Source organism: Capricornis sumatraensis, chromosome 6 (assembly GCF_032405125.1).
Source record: "Capricornis sumatraensis isolate serow.1 chromosome 6, serow.2, whole genome shotgun sequence".
NCBI classification, from domain to species: domain Eukaryota; kingdom Metazoa; phylum Chordata; class Mammalia; order Artiodactyla; family Bovidae; genus Capricornis; species Capricornis sumatraensis.
The window spans coordinates 82,021,159-82,038,254 of NC_091074.1; the positions used below are offsets into that span (position 1 = coordinate 82,021,159).

Genomic DNA, 17,096 nt, shown 5'->3' on the forward strand with positions numbered 1-17,096 from the left:
TGTTAATAGATTTTCTTTATCGGGGTTAGGATATGGGACTTCAAATGATTCAAAAAGTAACTTATTGGTGGATCATCAATGCCTACCCTTCACTTAAAAGTTTTATTATTATTTTGGTGGATTATAGTTAGTAAATGTTGTTTCCTTTAGGATGATTGTCAATATTATAAACCAATTATATTCAGTATCTTATTTTGCTTTTATTAAATTTAGTTAATCCCTTGTTGATTTCCTATCTTTATGCTTATTACAATTAATTCTACAAAGATATATCTTATTTTCTTTGGGGCACATTTTTTATATGTCCACTGAATTTAAAGATATCTAATTTCTACCCTTTTGTTTGTTTAGGAAAACATAGAGCCTCTTCAGGTTTCGTTTGCCGTTTTGAGTTCTCTTAATATGTCTTCAATTGCTGAGACTCTTTCAGGTAGTAACTTTTAAATAATCATAAATATTATTAACTGTATGTATATATGAAGATCTCATTAGTTTTAAACTTTTATTTTTATTATGATCATAGTTGATTTTTTTAAAAAACCCAAATAGTATAGAAAAGCTTATAAGAAATCTCATATCCATCTCATTCCATTCCGAGTCACATTCTTTATGATCACCCACACTTAACTTCCTGCGGTGGGTAGCCCCATTTTTTCAAGTCACTGCAAGCAGAGGAGTTGCTCTCTCCACTATTAAGGATTCACAGTGAACTCCTTATCAGGTTGCACAATTGAAAGGATAAGGGTTGTAAGCATCATTTGTAAATATACAAAATTGTTCAGCAACATGGCATTTTGTGCACACGTATCTTCCAAGGTCTCTGGCTTTTTTTTATGATTATGACAAGGCAACAAAGATTTCTCTGGGCTTTTCTGACAAACCAAGACTTGGCTGGCAAATATCATGGGCAGAGCAGGTAGAGTGGGAACCATTATTCATGTCTCTCCCCTAATGGACATCCTTTAATGGATCACCAACATATCTTGTTGTCTCTCGGACACAAACTGAGCTCATTAGCACAGAATCCAATATGTCGAATGTTAAGTTACTAACAGAATTAAGTTGTAATCATAGTCTGTCATCTTCCAGAGTTTATGCTCTTTGACGTGCTTCACTGCCTTCTCTTTATACCATCAAAAGTGATCCCATTACAATTTTTTGAACTTTGTGAAAGTACTTTAATGTTTTAAAATTTTTTGAATCTCAAAATTTATTTCTCATGGTAATTAACATTTATGTTCAGATATGGGCTTCCCTAGTGGTTTAGCAGTAAAGAATCTGCCTGCAATGCAGGAGTTGCAGGTTCAATCCCTGGGTTGGGAAGATCCAGAGAGAAGGAAATGGCTACCCACTCCTGCATTCTTCCCTGGGAAAATCCCATGGACAGAGGAGCCTGGCGGGCTACAGTCCATGGGGTCGCACAGAGGCAGATACAACTTAGTGACAACTGCTGCTGCTGCTAAGTCGCATCAGTCGTGTCTGACTCTGTGTGACCCCATAGACAGAAGCCCACCAGGCTCCTCTGTCCCTGGGATTCTCCAGGCAAGAACACTCGAGTGGGTTGCCATTTCCTTCTCCAATGCATGAAAGTGAAAAGTGAAAGTGAAGTCGCTCGGTCTTGTCCGACTCTTAGCGACCCCATGAACTGCAGCCTACCAGGCTCCTCCATCCATGGGATTTTCCAGGCAAGAGTACTGGAGTGGGGTGCCATTGCCTTCTCCGAACTTAGTGACTATAGGATACTAAAAGCAAAATTAGTATTCAAGAGTATCCAGTGTTTCCAAGACAGCAGATCTAAAAGTTTTTGTGAGCTTCCCTAATTTTGCTGTATCTTGCTCATCAGGCACTGATACCTCTGCCTCTTCAAGTAACCACGAGAATGTAGCCCCCTTCAGTGTCGGCAGAGCAACGCGGACCTCTAACAGAAGAAGGGTAAGTGCTTGTGTTTGTTTCTAAATCTTGCAATAGCTTTTTTTTTCTTTCTGTTTTCATGATCAAATAACTTATTGGTTAAATCTTGGTTTAATTGATGTTTTAAGAGCTAATACCTTATCCTACCTACCATGTAACCCAGGGTGATGCTGTTTTCCTGATGTGATCTCAATTCTGTGAGAAGAAAAATACATTAAAACAAGATGATTTCAGAGTGTATGTTCAGTGGAAGGTCATCTGTTTAGAAAGTTTCTTTGAGATCTCCGTGGTTTTATTATAAATTGCATCAGAGTGCAAAGTGGAGAAGAGTAGCATGTAATTAACAATCAGAAAATGACATAACTTTTCCTAAACTACATTCCACTATTTTCAATGTGAGCATAACTCCCACTGACTGCATGTCTTCTGCGATTTTATTAAATTAGTTGAATTTGAATTTTTGTCTACAGCACCATATTGCATAAACATATAGCATACTGATACTATTTTTTGCTCATATTGTTGGATGATAAACGCAGAAGTCAAACTTAGATAATCTAACAGTTCATGATTTTTCCCCCTCATAACCCATCAGTAGTTAGGTACTAATACTAAATTATAGGTGTTCAGTAGGTGCCTGAGACAATGATTCTTTTTTATTTTTTAAAATTTTATTGAACTTTAGTTGATTTACCATGTTAACTTCCGCATGTTAATACTATTAATATGGCTATATGAACTTCTGCAGAAATGAGATGTAAAATGGTAGAATCCACAAGGGAGGGAAAAGACATGTGAAATGAAAATGTGACTGCCTGTGTTTCACGGTAGCCCTGCTTTCAATTTTCTTTCTAGACGTTGATCAGTTTTTCACAAGAGAGTGTTTGCAACTTACTGAATGCAGAAGTTCAGCCGTATAAAGAAAAGAAAACTAATAGGAGGAAGTCTCAAGAAAGCAAGCATGCAGACAGAGCCCTTCCTCGGAAGAATCGGGTGAGTGTGTGCTTAAAGATATGACGAAGAGGAGACATAGTACATTTGTTTGTGGTGTGGTTAGGAAAACACGAAAACAACTTTTTTTCTAGTTAACATGGGACCAAGAGTATTAAAAATCAAGTCATCATAGAATAGAAGGGGCCGTAAGAGATTATATACTCAATTGTGCATTACCCAAAAGCCGTTTTTAAATTGTCTTCATTGGGTTGGGTTGGGTACACCCAGTGCTGGGAGTCACCAACTCGAATGTAGAATTGATTCCTACCTTTGAATCTGGTCTAGTCTCTCTATACTCTCTGGGAATCCTCTGAGGGAATTTCTCAGGGATGAGTGTGCCATCTGTCACTTGTTTGACTTGGCTGCTGCCAGTGGGTTGATGGATGACCTTCCATATTGAAGGAAGAATTCAGAAACTAGCTGCGTCTTCCTCCACTCCTGGAGGCCTGTGTCGGCTCATGACATCACTGTTTCTTTGTGGAAGGCGGATCTAGCACTTTAACCCAGGTCCTGGTGCTCCCTGCTTCAGTGACTGGACCCTCCCCTGTCACGTCCACAGCTTGTTGGAACCCAAGACCTTTGTATGTCCCCCTCTGCACCCCCAGCCTCCTCTCCACCCAGCGTTCTCAAGCCATCTTACTCACACCTCCTCTAGTGTTATGTTTACTCTTAGGCTTTCAGAATTCCTATGATTTCATCTCCTATGTTTCCTCCCTCATCCTAAGGCATGTAAGCTGATTTCAACACACTGGTCTGTAATCTCGGGTCTTCATCTCTTTCATTCTGCTTCCTTCCTGGGTTAATGCCACCATTATCCCCTCTCCCATCCAGCGTTGCTGCTGGAGAGCCTCACGGGCCACTGCAGAGTCACTGTGTCAGATGTTATTATGTTAATTATTTTTCCACTATTTAGGTTACTAAGTTGTAACCTAGTGGCTAAAATCCAGTGCATCTTTTGAGATCTTGTTCCTACTGGCTGGCCCTGCAGCATTTGACAAAACTGAGATCTTTCCTATATGGTCTCTATTAAAGGTTTGTGTCCTTCCACCCATTCCTAAATGTTTATGTTACCCAGAGTTCTATTTTACTCTCTGACCTTTGAAACAGCTTATTTCCTGGGTGGTTTCATGTGCAACACAGTTGACAACGCTCATATGTTTCCTGTCTATAAATACAGGTTCAGCTACCTACTAGGCATCTTTCCTTAAACTACCCTGCCAACACTTCAAAAACCAACATTTCCATAAGTAAACTCATCCATTTAGACTCTGGAAGTTTAGTTTTTTAATGTTACTGGAGGAGATAATTTAGCAAAATGAGGAAGTAAGCTTGAGAATTCAGGACACAGTGGGTCTAATAATAATGACAGAGAACAGAAATCTCTGATCATAGCTGTTCAGTCAGCCTGGAAGAGCAATCAACCCAAATCTGAACAAGAGAAGAGTGCTCTGGGGGTGGGGTTGGTTGGGGGGTGTCTCTGAAGGGAAGAAGGAAAAGGCCTGTGATTGAGCAAATGAAAGTTGTGCCATATAAGAAAAAAAGGTCATTCTGTACCATCCCAAAGAAAAGTCTGTATGTAGGAGTTTTGGAGCGAATAGAAAACAAACTTCATGGAATTCCATAGTGGTCCAGTGGTTAAGACTTCACCTGTCAAGCAGGGGACACAGGTTCCATCCCTGATCCAGGAAGATTCCACATGTCTGGGGACAACTAAGCCCATGTACCACAACTACTGAAGCTCAAGGACTCAAGACCCATGCTCTGTAACAAGAGAAGCCACCACAGTTAGAAGCCCACTCATTGCAACCAGAGAGTAGCCTCCACTCACTGCAACTAGAGAAAGCCCACGTGCAGCAACAAAGATCCAGCACAGCCAAAAATAAAATTTTTAAAAACAATAGAAAGGGAACTTTAATAAGTGTGATTTCAACCAACAGTAGGGTATAAGAAAAACTGTATTTCTTACGTTCCTGGGTGGCTCAGTGGTAAAGAATCCACCTGCCAATGCAGGAGTTAAGAGAGCCTGGCAGGCTACATTCCAAGGGGTCGCAAAGAGTTGGACACAACTTAGTGACTAAACAACAACAAGCCACCCAGTCTACAGTATTTTGTTATGGCAGCTAATGTGACAAACCAGTATATTGCCTTTTATCTAAGAAAGTAGGGAACATTTAAAAAAAAATGTGTGTGTGCATATATGATGAACAACAACAACAACGAGAAAACATAGAATAGATCAAAAACTAAGAAAACCTGGTTACCTGTAGGGAGAAGAGACAGAGGAGGGAACAGAAAGGAAAAGGCTAGATTTCCCTGAATGTGTTTTTTACTTTTAACTTTGAACTGTAAAGGTTCTGCATGATTATGAAGCAATTATAGTTCAATTTTTTAAACTTGTAAGCAAAATGAAACAAATTGATGTAACTGTATATCAAGTCAGTGGCTTAACCTCATAAATTTTTTTCAGGATCAGAAGTGTGAAAATTCCGAATGGGATGTATGTTGATTTTATTGTTCAGTTGCCAAGTGTGTTTGACTCTTTGCAACCCCATGGACTACAGCTTGCCAGGCTTCCCTGTTCTTCACTATCTCCCAGAGTTTGTTCACGTTCATGTCCATTGAGTCAGGTGATGCTGTCTAACCATCTCATCCTCTGTTGCCTCAGGAACAAAAATAACTGCAGAAAAACTTAAACAGTAACACTCACTGATGGAAGAATTTACTCTACAGTGAAGCAAATAAGAAGGGATTAGTATATGCGTGTCTTTTTTTTTTTAACTGTCATTAAGAATCCAGAGCAAATAGATGGGGAAACAATAGAAACAGTGACAGACTTTATTTTCTTGGGCTCCAAAATCACTGCAGATGGTTATTGCAGCCATGAAATTAAGACGCTTGTTCCTTGGAAGAAAAGCTATGACAAATCTAGACAGATATTAAAAAGCAGAGACATTACTTTGCCAATAAAGGTCCATCTAATCAAAGGTATGGTTTTTCCAGTAGTCATGTATGGATATGAGAGTTGGACCATAAAGAAGGCTGAGTGCCGAAGAATTGATGCTTTTGAACTGTAATGTTGGAGAAGACACTTTAGAGTCCCTTGGACTGCAAGGAGATGAAACCAGACAATCCTAAAGGAAATCAGTCCTGAATATTGATTGGAAGATGCCAAGAGCTGACTCATTGGAAGAGACCCTGATGCTGGGAAAGATTGAAGGCAAGAGGAGAAGGGGATGACAGGATGAGATGATTAGATGGCATCACTGACTCAATGGACATGAGTCTGAGCAGACTCAAGGAGACGGTGAAGGATAGGGAGGCCTGGCATGCTGCAATTCATGGAGACACAAAGAGTCAGACACGACTGAGTGACTGAACAGCAATAGGAATCCAGACTCTTCACTGGAAATAAGATAAACTTTAAAATCAGATTCCAAACCTTGTTAGACTAAATTTGAATTTAAATTATCATGAACACATGCTTTTACCATTTAAAACAATTCTCTAGCTCTTACTGTTGATAAATTGTAGAAGCACTGAGCCTCCTTTGTACCTAGATTGCCATGTCTACCATCTCAACTGAAAGGATCAATATTACCTTAGTAAAATGACCAGATTTACAGCAGCAAATGCAGAAAATGAGCCCAGATCTGGAGCCATGTGCACGCAAGGATGCCTGAGAAACTTCTGGGGCCACGTTAAAGGACACACAATCATTTCGAAGGGTCCTCTGCTGACCAAAGGTAGGACAGTGTAACCATCAGAGATATTGATTGCAGTGGTTTGAAACAGAAACATCAAATAGGAAAAAATACTTAATTTCCTCATGATGAAAAACTAACCACAAAACTTAAAGGTCACCTTAGAAGCTGTCTAGGGCATCAACTCTTATTTTCGGGTTTTTTCGTTTTGGAAAGCTAGAAGATAAAATTTGAGCTACGTTTCAGGTAAACAGTTTATAAGGGAAAGTTCTTAGGGATGGTTTTCATTAATCAAAAAGATCTGTTCACGAAAGCTGTTGAATGTTAGGAAGAAGCTAATGGGGGAGCCAGAGGTCATGGGCACCTGAGACCACTGATCATTTGTAGTGGCACACAGGGAGAGAACGTGGGCCTACTGGTGCAATGAGGGCATTTACAACCTTCCATGAGATGCTTTTTCCTAAAAATATCAAAGCTGTATCTAATTAAGCCTGGATCTAATATCTAGTTGATAGGAAGTATCAGGAGATAGATGAATATAAAGATATACTTGAATCAGTTCAGTTCAGTCGCTCAGTCATGTCCGACTCTTTGCGACCCCATGAATCGCAGCACGCCAGGCCTCCCTGTCCATCACCATCTCCCGGAGTTCACTCAGACTCACGTCCATCGAATCAGTGATGCCATCCAGCCATCTCATCCTCTGTCGTCCCCTTTTCCTCCTGCCCCCAATTCCTCCCAGCATCAGAGTCTTTTCCAGTGAGTCAACACTTCGCATGAGGTGGCCAAAGTACTGGAGCTTCAGCTTTATCATCATTCCCTCCAAAGAAATCCCAGGGCTGATCTCCTTCAGAATGGACTGGTTGAATCTCCTTGCAGTCCAAGGGACTCTCAAGAGTCTTCTCCAACACCACAGTTCAAAGCATCAATTCTTCAGCACTCAGCCTTCTTCACAGTCCAACTCTCAAATCCATACATGACCACAGGAAAAACCATAGCCTTGACTAGACGGACCTTGGTTGGCAAAGTAATGTCTCTGCTTTTGAATATGCTATCTAGGTTGGTCATAAGTTTTCTTCCAAGAAGTAAGCGTCTTTTAATTTCATGGCTGCAATCACCATCTGCAGTGATTTTGGAGCTCCAAGAAATAAAGTCTGACACTGTTTCCACTGTTTCCCCATCTATTTCCCATGAAGTGGTGGGACCAGATGCCATGGTCTTAGTTTTCTGAATGTTGAGCTTTAAGCCAACTGTTTCACTCTCCTCTTTCACTTTCATCAAGAGGATTTTTAGTTCCTCTTCACATTCTGCCATAAGGGTGGTGTCATCTGCATATCTGAGGTTATTGATATTTCTCCCGGCAATCTTGATTCCAGCTTGTGTTTCTTCCAGCCCAGCGTTTCTCATGATGTACTCTGCATATAAGTTAAATAAGCAGGGTGACAATATACAGCCTTGATGTACTCCTCTTCCTATCTGGAACCAGTCTGTTGTTCCATGTCCAGTTCTAAGTGTTGCTTCCTGGCCTGCATACAGATTTCTCAAGAGGCAGGTCAGGTGGTCTGGTATTCCCATCTCTTTCAGAATTTTCCATAGTTCATTGTGATCCACACAGTCAAAGGCTTTGGCATAGTCAATAAAGCAGAAATAGATGTTTTTCTGGGACACTCGCTTTTTCGATGATCCAGCGGATGTTGGCAATTTGATCTCTGTTTCCTCTGCCTTGAATACAGTTACCCAAATCCAGAGCTTGGTGGCCACTACAGGATAATATGCCTGAAGGACATTCACCACATAAATGGCAGGGGTATAAGCCATAGAACAAAGGAAATCTCAACCAAATGACATGTGTGGAGACCTTGTTCAATCCTGATTTGAACAATTGTAAAAAGACAATTAAGGCCTACTTGGAGAAAGTGGAACTCGAAGGAAATATTATGGAAAACTACTATCTCTGGGTTTTTTTGCACCTGAGTTTTTATTTTGAGATCATTTTCAAGATGCATGCTGCTATCAGAAAAACTAGAAAGATCCCAGCTACCCTTTGCCCACCTCCCTCCATGGTGACATTTTGCAAAACAGTTGTACAGTATCACAGTAGTAAGACAGCAAAATACAGTCAAGATGCAGGATGTTTCCATTGCTGCAGAGATCTCTTCTGCCTTGTAGCTCTATCCTCCTCTCACTGCCTCCCCCAGCTTAACCCTCCAGCAGCCAGTCCTGGAGGGTTAAGGACCAGTCTGTCCTCCTCTCCTTTCATTTTGTCATTATGTTCATGGACTCACACTTTAGGTAACCTTTTGGGACTGGCTTTTTCACTCAGTATCATTCTCTGGAGATTTGTCCAGATCTGTGTATATCAATAGTTCCATTTATTGCTGACTAGTATTTGTCATTTTAAAAAAGATAATCATTTCACAATATATATACTTATGTGTATTCCTTAAACCTACGTAATGTTATACATCTGTTACATCTCAAAGCTGGGAAAAATAAATAAAAGTTCATTGTATAAGAGGAAAAAAATGAGCAATAAAGTAAAATGCCAGGTAATAGAATGTTTCTTTTTGTTTGTTTGTTTGTGTGCGGGGGGGGATAAAAGAAGCCCTTATCTCTTAGATCTATTGTAGGATTTTCAGAGGAGATGATGTCCTGTCTGGGATTTGCTTATCTGAGCAAAGGGGGTTATAAATGAATCATGATTTCTATGTTAGTAATTAGAGGAGTTAGCTGTTGGGAACATGGGATTCAAAGTCCTATTCTCTCTTCTTTTTGAGTGTTTGAAACTTTACGTTATTAAATGTTAAAAATACAGCAATCTGAGCCCCTTATTTAGAGATGGAGCCAGCTACAGGAACTAAAAATGAGCCAATAAATAAGTAAATGGCAGGGACAGAAAAATGTTTGCTTTTCACCCGAAGCTTTCCTGTTCAGTTTGATGTGTTGCTCTGTACCTGATTTATTTTAAAATAATTTTTAAAGTTACTCTAAAAACAATGTAATTTAATTTTGCAAATTATACAAGAAGTAAGCTGTTGCATGACCTGTGTGAGAAGAAATAATGGTGATTAGGGAGTAAATAGAATCCCATTTAAGCATAATATCTTCAGTTGTCCTTTGTCTCCAACTGCTAAACCAATCTCATCATTTCTAGATCACATAGCTTCCTGAGGATTCCAATTGCTTAGCTTCCCAGATGGCTCACTGGTTAATAATCTGCTTCCCAATGCAAGACATATAGGAGATGTGGGTTTGATCCCTGGGTCGGGAAGTTCCTCTGGAGTAGGAAATGGCAACCCACTCCAGTATTATTGCCTGGAACATCCCATGGACAGAGGAGCCTGGCAGGCTACAGTCCATAGGGTCGCAGAGTTGGACACAATTGAGTACGCATGCACTTAACATCTCTTGTTTATTACAGTCTAAAGAAGGCTTTTTGTATTGGAGTAAATTCAGGTATTGATAAAATTCTAATCTTTGTAGACAAAACCTTCTTGTGGGTAAGATAAGCATTGCTAGGTATGTTTTCATGACAGACCGCAGGCTTTCATTTTTTTTAATTAATTCTTAAATTGAAGTGTAGTAGTTTTACAGTGTTGTTTAGTTCATCTTTACTTTTTTCTTTTTGGCTGGTGTCCTTCTCTTGGTCCATGACTGTGAAAAAACAATACTAGTCTTTCCTCATGTTTGGCAAATTTTATGTTTAACTGAACTTTTCCTTTCTCATTCATTCATTAGTTCACGTATGTTTCTTGAGAAGCCAGTAAGTTCCAGGCACCGTTGCAGATGCTGGAGACAGTTTATATAAACAAAGATTTCCAGAATCCTGTTAAAAAGGGATTTACTTAAGCCATGAATCAGAAACTATCCTGATGACATTGATCACAGTGTACTAACCAATGTAGTAGGGCCGAGGTCACACAGTAACACTAAGAGCATAATTTAATGTTAAAAGTACTTCCTCCCCTATCAGTATTCAAAGGCGTAAGAAGAAAAAGAATAACTAACACATAGCCTTTCCTATGAATCAAGCCATACTTTAACCATTTCACATATATTGACATAATGCTCAGCACAGCTTTCTGTGGTGTGTGCTTTTGTGGTTCCCATTTTGCCGATGAGAAGACTAAGGGACAGAGAGGTGAGGTAACTTGCCCTAGATTACAAAGCAGTGAGTGAAGTGTCAGAGTCAGGATTTGAACTGAAGATAACTGGCACAAAGCCAAATATTTCTCTATTGCAACTTAGCTATGGAGCCCAAGTAAAGATTTTTCTCTTGGTTTCCATTTCCATTACCCAAACTATAATTTTCCCAACTGTTCCTTGGAAATCAACAGATGTTCCCTCCCTGAAAAAAAAAAAAAAGTGTTTCGTGGAAAAATATTTAAGCCAGCATTTTTCTAATGTATATAGAGGTTATTTATACTGAGTACTTCTCAGAGAATTTAGTGTTCAGTGTATACTGTAAATCACCAAGAGGACCATTTATCTTTTACAGTTCTAAAGTTATTTTTTCATGGAATGTTTTTTTCTTTTGTTTTTACAGGATATCTATAGAAATCTCAAGGAACTTAAAGTTCTGTGCCATTTCTGTACTCTTAAATAGCTTCCACTCTTCCACACCATTCGCTTCTGTGCTGTCACCCAGATACTCTCGCTCAAATGCAGACTCAGATGTTTCCACTCTCTAAATCAGCATGTGGTGAACCCGCATTACTTCTGGGGTATGTTCTTTGCATTGCTGGACCTTGCTGGCTTTGTTGGCCTCTTCTGCTGCAGCTTTGTGGGTCAGTGGACCGCGAGCAGCTCCTCCTCTGCTCTGTGCTGCCTTGCTTAGATCTGTTCCCTCTGCATTCGCTTGGAAAGCCCTTCTTCGCACTCCCATCATCAACCGAAACAATTCTCACTTGTTTAAAATTTGGCTTAGACATTCCATTTCCTGTGGACCCTGTCTTGAAAACCTCCTGTAGGCCAGGTCTCCGTCTTCTCAATCTATGTAGAGGCTTTCCTGGTCTGTATGTATGTATTACAATTACTTGCCATTAAACCAAGAGTTCCCTAAAGACTTGTTTTTACATCTCATACCTAGCAAATTATTACCTGTACAAAGCAGTTTCTCCATAATATTTGAATGGATGCCATTTTCCAGAAGCTCTAACTGTTAGCAATGTATTCCTTATGTTGACCTAAAATCTGGTTCTTTCCAGTATTATCACATGGAATATATTTCATTCTTTTTGCTCATAATAACCTATCTAATAATACTGTATTATTTCAATTCAGTATTTGAGTTCCCTTCAAATCTTCTCCATGTGAAACTTATTTATTTATTGTTTTTATATTTTTATGAGCTATATGCCTAGAAGTATTGCTGGAATATCCATATAAAACTTTTTTAAACAATAGAACATTAGTGCTCAGTTACTGATAGGCAGTCAGAATGGAACACTGCATTCCAAATAGTATTAAAGCAGTTTTAATTTTTATAGAAACCCACGTGTTTTCCATCAGTTATTACCAAACCTTTTTCCCTCATCTTCTGCTTCTCCTTATTGAATTCCATCTTATTTTGACCTAATCATTTTAATCTTAATTCGATCATCTCTTGTTTGAAGCAGCTTTGCGTTATCTTCAAATTTTATGTCTACACCTGTTGTTTCTTCATCCACATCTCGGAACAGAAAACACAGTTTCCAATAGAGAACTCATTCTAGCATCCTAACCACATCCTAGTTACAATTCCTCTTGTCGTCAGTCTGTCCAGTTCTATAGCACCTCACCTGTTTTTCACTTATCCAGAACTTTATTTCAGCACATGCTTTGTGGAAATACAGACCGTGACTCTACAATTCATAAATTGAGTTCAGCTTTTTATTTTAGTTGACACCTGTAAACTATCTAGCCCCTTCACCCTGACTCAAGTTTCTCAAGTTTTAAATGGAATAACTAGTCTTTAAGTTTTTCTGTAAAAATTTAATTTGAGGGTCAGAAGGGTACGTGGTGCTCCATCCTTCTCAGTGACGGTGTTCTAATACATTTTCTCAGGCTTCAAAAAGTTGCAAAAAGAAGAAAGGAAAGGGAAAGAGAAAAGGTGTCCAGAAGTCTTTATATGGAGAAAGAGACATTGCCTCTAAGAAGCCGCTCCTGAGCCCTATTCCTGAGCTGCCAGAGGTCTCTGAGACACCATTGGTTGGGAGCCTCGTTCGGAGGATGTACCCAGGTAACATATTCTTTGTCGCCATTGTATCTCTTCTCCCTCTTTGTTGCCGTTTCCCTCCCGTTTTTCCCCCTTTTCTCTTCTTTCCCTCCTATTCCCACAAGAATGTTAAGAAGCAATGGGCATCTTCCCTCACTGTTCAGTGGCTAAGACTCCAAGCTTCCAATGCAGGGGCCATGAGTTTGATCCCTGGTCAGGGAACTAAGATCCCACATGCTACAAGGTGTGGCCAAAAAAGCGTATTTTTGTTGTTGGGTTTTTTGTTTTTTTTTTAAAAAAGCAGTAGTTCTTTAACTTTCAGATCACCTAGACCCTTTTCAGAATCTGCTGGACACCCCCTCTCCCCAGAGAAACTCAGACACAGTATATTGTATATAATTTTAGGGGGAAAATTTTCCTTTTACCCTGTCTTTGCTTTTTAAAAAGCATTTTGGTAAAGCAAAATGAATTCTGATTGGTGGTGTATTCCCTTGCTGAAAGTCAACAAGGTGATGGCTCAGTAATAGGTATATCGTCTATGAATTAAAAATAAAAATTAAAAAAAAAAAAAAGAAATACTTGCCCTGAAAAAACTTCAGTAGAGTTGGCACTGCTAAACATCTGGAAATATCATTTATAAATCGAACTTGATTACTTGGAAAATTTTGTTGAAAAGGAAGACTAAGTCTGTTGATACCTTGATTAGATAAAAATTGAATTGGAGTTACATCTGGTTGGTTAATGCTTGAGTTTAAATCGACTAAATCATCCTGAAAATTGAAAATGAGTTCATTTGGTGTGTGAATTTTGTATGGAACCAGTTTTAAAATAGCTTCCTTTGTCAATCATCAAATATTTATAGCCAACGTTCCATTTGCAACATACTCTAAAGGATCTATCGTAGGTTCAGGGGTGAATATGGTACATGTCATTATGGACTCTTGGTGTCTGCTTTCCAGGTAGCACTAGGGGTAAAGAATCTGCCTCCTAATGCAAGGGACAACGGGATAGAGACACAGGAGATATGGGTTCAATCCCTGGGTCGGGAAGATCCCCTGAAGGAGGAAATGACAACCCACTCCAGTATTCTTGCCTGGATAATTCCATAGACAGAGGAGCCTGGCAGGCTACAGTTCACAGGGCCACAGAGTCAGACACAACTTAGCAACTGAGCACAGTGCTGCTTAGCCTTTAGGACATAGCCAGGCTGGCTGCGTTCCCAGGAAAACGCTTTGTTCACATTATACCTTTACCACCTGGTTTATAATGATCTGTCCACCATCTTCCCTTGCAAGTTTTCGTTCCCATGAGACTGGAAACCAAGACCTATTTTCATTATATCCCCAGTTCCTCATAGGGTTTTTCTAAAGGAATTTGAACAGTGACTGTTAGTGCATATCTTCCATCGTGCATCCTATTAGAGAATTTATTTTCAAAAATACCTGAAGCTTTTTTTTTAATCTGTAGGTTTCATCTGCTCTGAGGGTCTGAAGCCATCTCTCCATCCCTCTGTCTCTCTTCTTCCCTCCAACCTTCTCCCTTGCCTTCCTTTTCTAGTATGTTAATCTCATGAAAAATACACAAATATCAATGTTTTAAAGTTGTTTAAAGAGCCCAATTGACATATGGGTTGGTTGGCACCAAGGGGCTTCTGTCCTATGTTATCTCTAGCTTTCCATGACATGATTGTAAGTACCCAAATCAGGGATGTATAAATACCTTTTCAAACTTGACAGGTTGTTTGTAGGTTTGGGGCTCAGCTTATGTTTTTATCTTTCAGTTTCAATTTTGTTTGAAACATTTTTTATACACATTTGACTGACCAATTAAAAACTTTATTATCTGCAATAACCAGAGAGATGACTTCTTATGGTACTGAGCTTGAGAGCTCACAAAGCCTGGATTCACTTAGGCTGTATTATGCGACCTAAAAACCTGGATGATGTGTTTTTCACCTGTGATGTAACACCAGGTGCCAGAAACACATGGCAGGCTCCAGATGACTTGACTTCTTGGAGGGTGAATTATAGTCAGAGATGGACATGGAATGGGGGAGATTTCTAGAGAATGGAAACCAACAGGGCTGTATTTGAGGGTATGGTGCAGTTCATGTTAATTTTTTAACACAAGGCATAAGACCTGAGTGTCTTCAGAAGTACCCTTTTAACGAAGTCCTCAAATGCCCCCAGAATTCCAGATTTTCTCTTTTCTATTTCAAGGGGGGACATGGATAGAAAAGTTTCCAAAACACAATGTTGCCCGTTTTCAGTAATTCATATTTCGGGAAATGGAAAATGTGTCTGCCTCACACTAACTGACCTTGTAATATGGGAAGCACATTAGAATAGAGGAAGCCATTTCAGATACGGTTCTCATTTCCCTGGTCTCGGGTTGTGTGCTTTATTAATTCATGCATTAAGTACATATTTTCTTAATCTGTAGGTTGAGGAAGAACTGAGCAAGACAGAGTGCTGACAGATGGAGGGGGTGGAAAAGCACAGGGTTGTATTTGTAGGTCTTGTGACTTTTTGAAAGCTTGAAACGCAGACTGATACAATTTGGCACCTGTTTTGATTTGTGAAAGTTTATTTCCATTGTTGCTTTTTAATTCAATTTAACCTTATTTACATACCCTTAGATGATTTCAACTCAAATGGTAAATTTGAAGAAGTGATGCTTCTGAAGAGAGAAAATCTTTTGTCTCAGGACCCAGAAGATTGGCCCATGATTCAAGGCTTTAATAAAGACGATGCATCTGAATCCTGCAGCTCTGACATGAAAAGTTCCTCATCTTTTAGTAATGCTACTTTTGAGCAAGATGCAAATATAAATTCTATAGAAATGGATGAAAATGAAAATATCCCCAAAGCAATTACACTGGAAAGTGAAAACGAACTAAAAACCGGGACTGAGTGTGAAAACAGCCATATTCCTTATACTTTGGTGACTGTAACACCCATTGTATTGGATAATCGAAACCCCGATTTTCCCCTGGAGTCCCAAGAACTTTGTGCTGCTGGTCAAAATGTGGAAAACCTCTTTCAAATCTCAGAAGATATGAGCATCACATGTGAAAAACAGAGTGGCTTCTCAGTCATTCCAGAAGACAAACTACAGACTGAGCATCTCATACCCAAATCACAAAAAGAATGGGATTATTCAGAAGATGTCTTAACTGACCAGAGAAAAGTAAGTGAAAGTCAAGCTGAGGATTTGGGACGAAACTCCGCAGCAAGTTGCAGTGGTGTGAGTGACAGAGAAAGAAAATACAGAGGACACTCTGTGCGTGGTTCTGATGAGCCAGGTTTACATTTGGAAAGAACCAGCAACCTCCAACCTTCCTACAGCATGAGCAGCTTGGTAGAAATTAGTTTAGAAAATTCCAAACTGTGTGAAGATTTATCTGATTCCATTGAGCAAAGCCTTCAGAGAACAAAGAGCGAAACCAAAGTAAGACGCAGCTTGAGGCTGCAGAGAAGTTTGGAAAGCGAAGGAGGGCTCGTGTGGGTTTCACTTCCACCGCCTCCTGCCTCCTGCGCTTCGCAGAGAACCAAGAGGAGAACAGTAGGTTCTCTTGACAGCAGAGGCTTCGAGCCTGTGTCCTCCAGGCAGGATCCTTGCACGCTACCCTCCACATCAAGTGAGGAGAATGGTGAGGGCTTTACGGCTGCTCCTGCTGCCAGCTTACCTGGGAAGAGAAGGAGGAGAAGCTTCTGTACCTCCACACTTGCCAATCCTAAAAGTACCACCCAGTCAAGAGGCTGCAAAAGAAGATCCCTTCTCAGCCAAAAGGGAGAGAACACGCTCCAAGAGACTCTGAGAGAATCAGACCTATCAGAGAACTAAAGCAGTCACTGACACTGCCAGCAGGACAGTTTGGCAAGAGAGAAGGTAACCCACTGTTCATGCCTGAAAGATTCTTTCATCCAATTCCCATCTTTGTTCAACCTCAATGAATTAAAAGTTTCCAATAAAATCATTTGAGTTGAACCTACATTTAAGGAGAAATAAGTGAATTTCTTCATCCTTCAAACCTAAAGCATTGTATTAAATACGTCCTCCCCTCAAAGGAGAAATGTTTTGTTGGTATTCTGTTAAAAAGGATTGATTTCAGACCCAACAACTTATCTCTTGAGTTATATTTCATGTTGGCACATATTTACCACTGAAGCTTTAGAGTTTCTGTTGTGAAAAAGCATCTTTTAGAACTGACTTGTTTTATGTGGATGAGAAGAGTTTTCTTTTGGCTTGATTTTTTTTCTTTAACAAATTAATGCAATGACTGTAACTTTCTG

General features: G+C 39.7%; 1 protein-coding gene across 1 annotated transcript in view; it reads left to right on the plus strand.

Annotated features, from left to right (window-relative positions):
• The window catches only part of CDCA2 (cell division cycle associated 2), a 40,009-nt gene extending 23,362 nt beyond the window's left edge, over positions 1 to 16,647 (plus strand). The window contains exons 10-14 of the mRNA XM_068974561.1: positions 352 to 430; positions 1,844 to 1,932; positions 2,767 to 2,904; positions 12,651 to 12,825; positions 15,440 to 16,647. Coding sequence (XP_068830662.1) covers positions 352 to 430; positions 1,844 to 1,932; positions 2,767 to 2,904; positions 12,651 to 12,825; positions 15,440 to 16,647 — 1,689 coding nt within the window. The remainder of the gene's footprint in view (positions 1 to 351; positions 431 to 1,843; positions 1,933 to 2,766; positions 2,905 to 12,650; positions 12,826 to 15,439) is intronic.
• Positions 16,648 to 17,096: the final 449 nt, after the last annotated feature.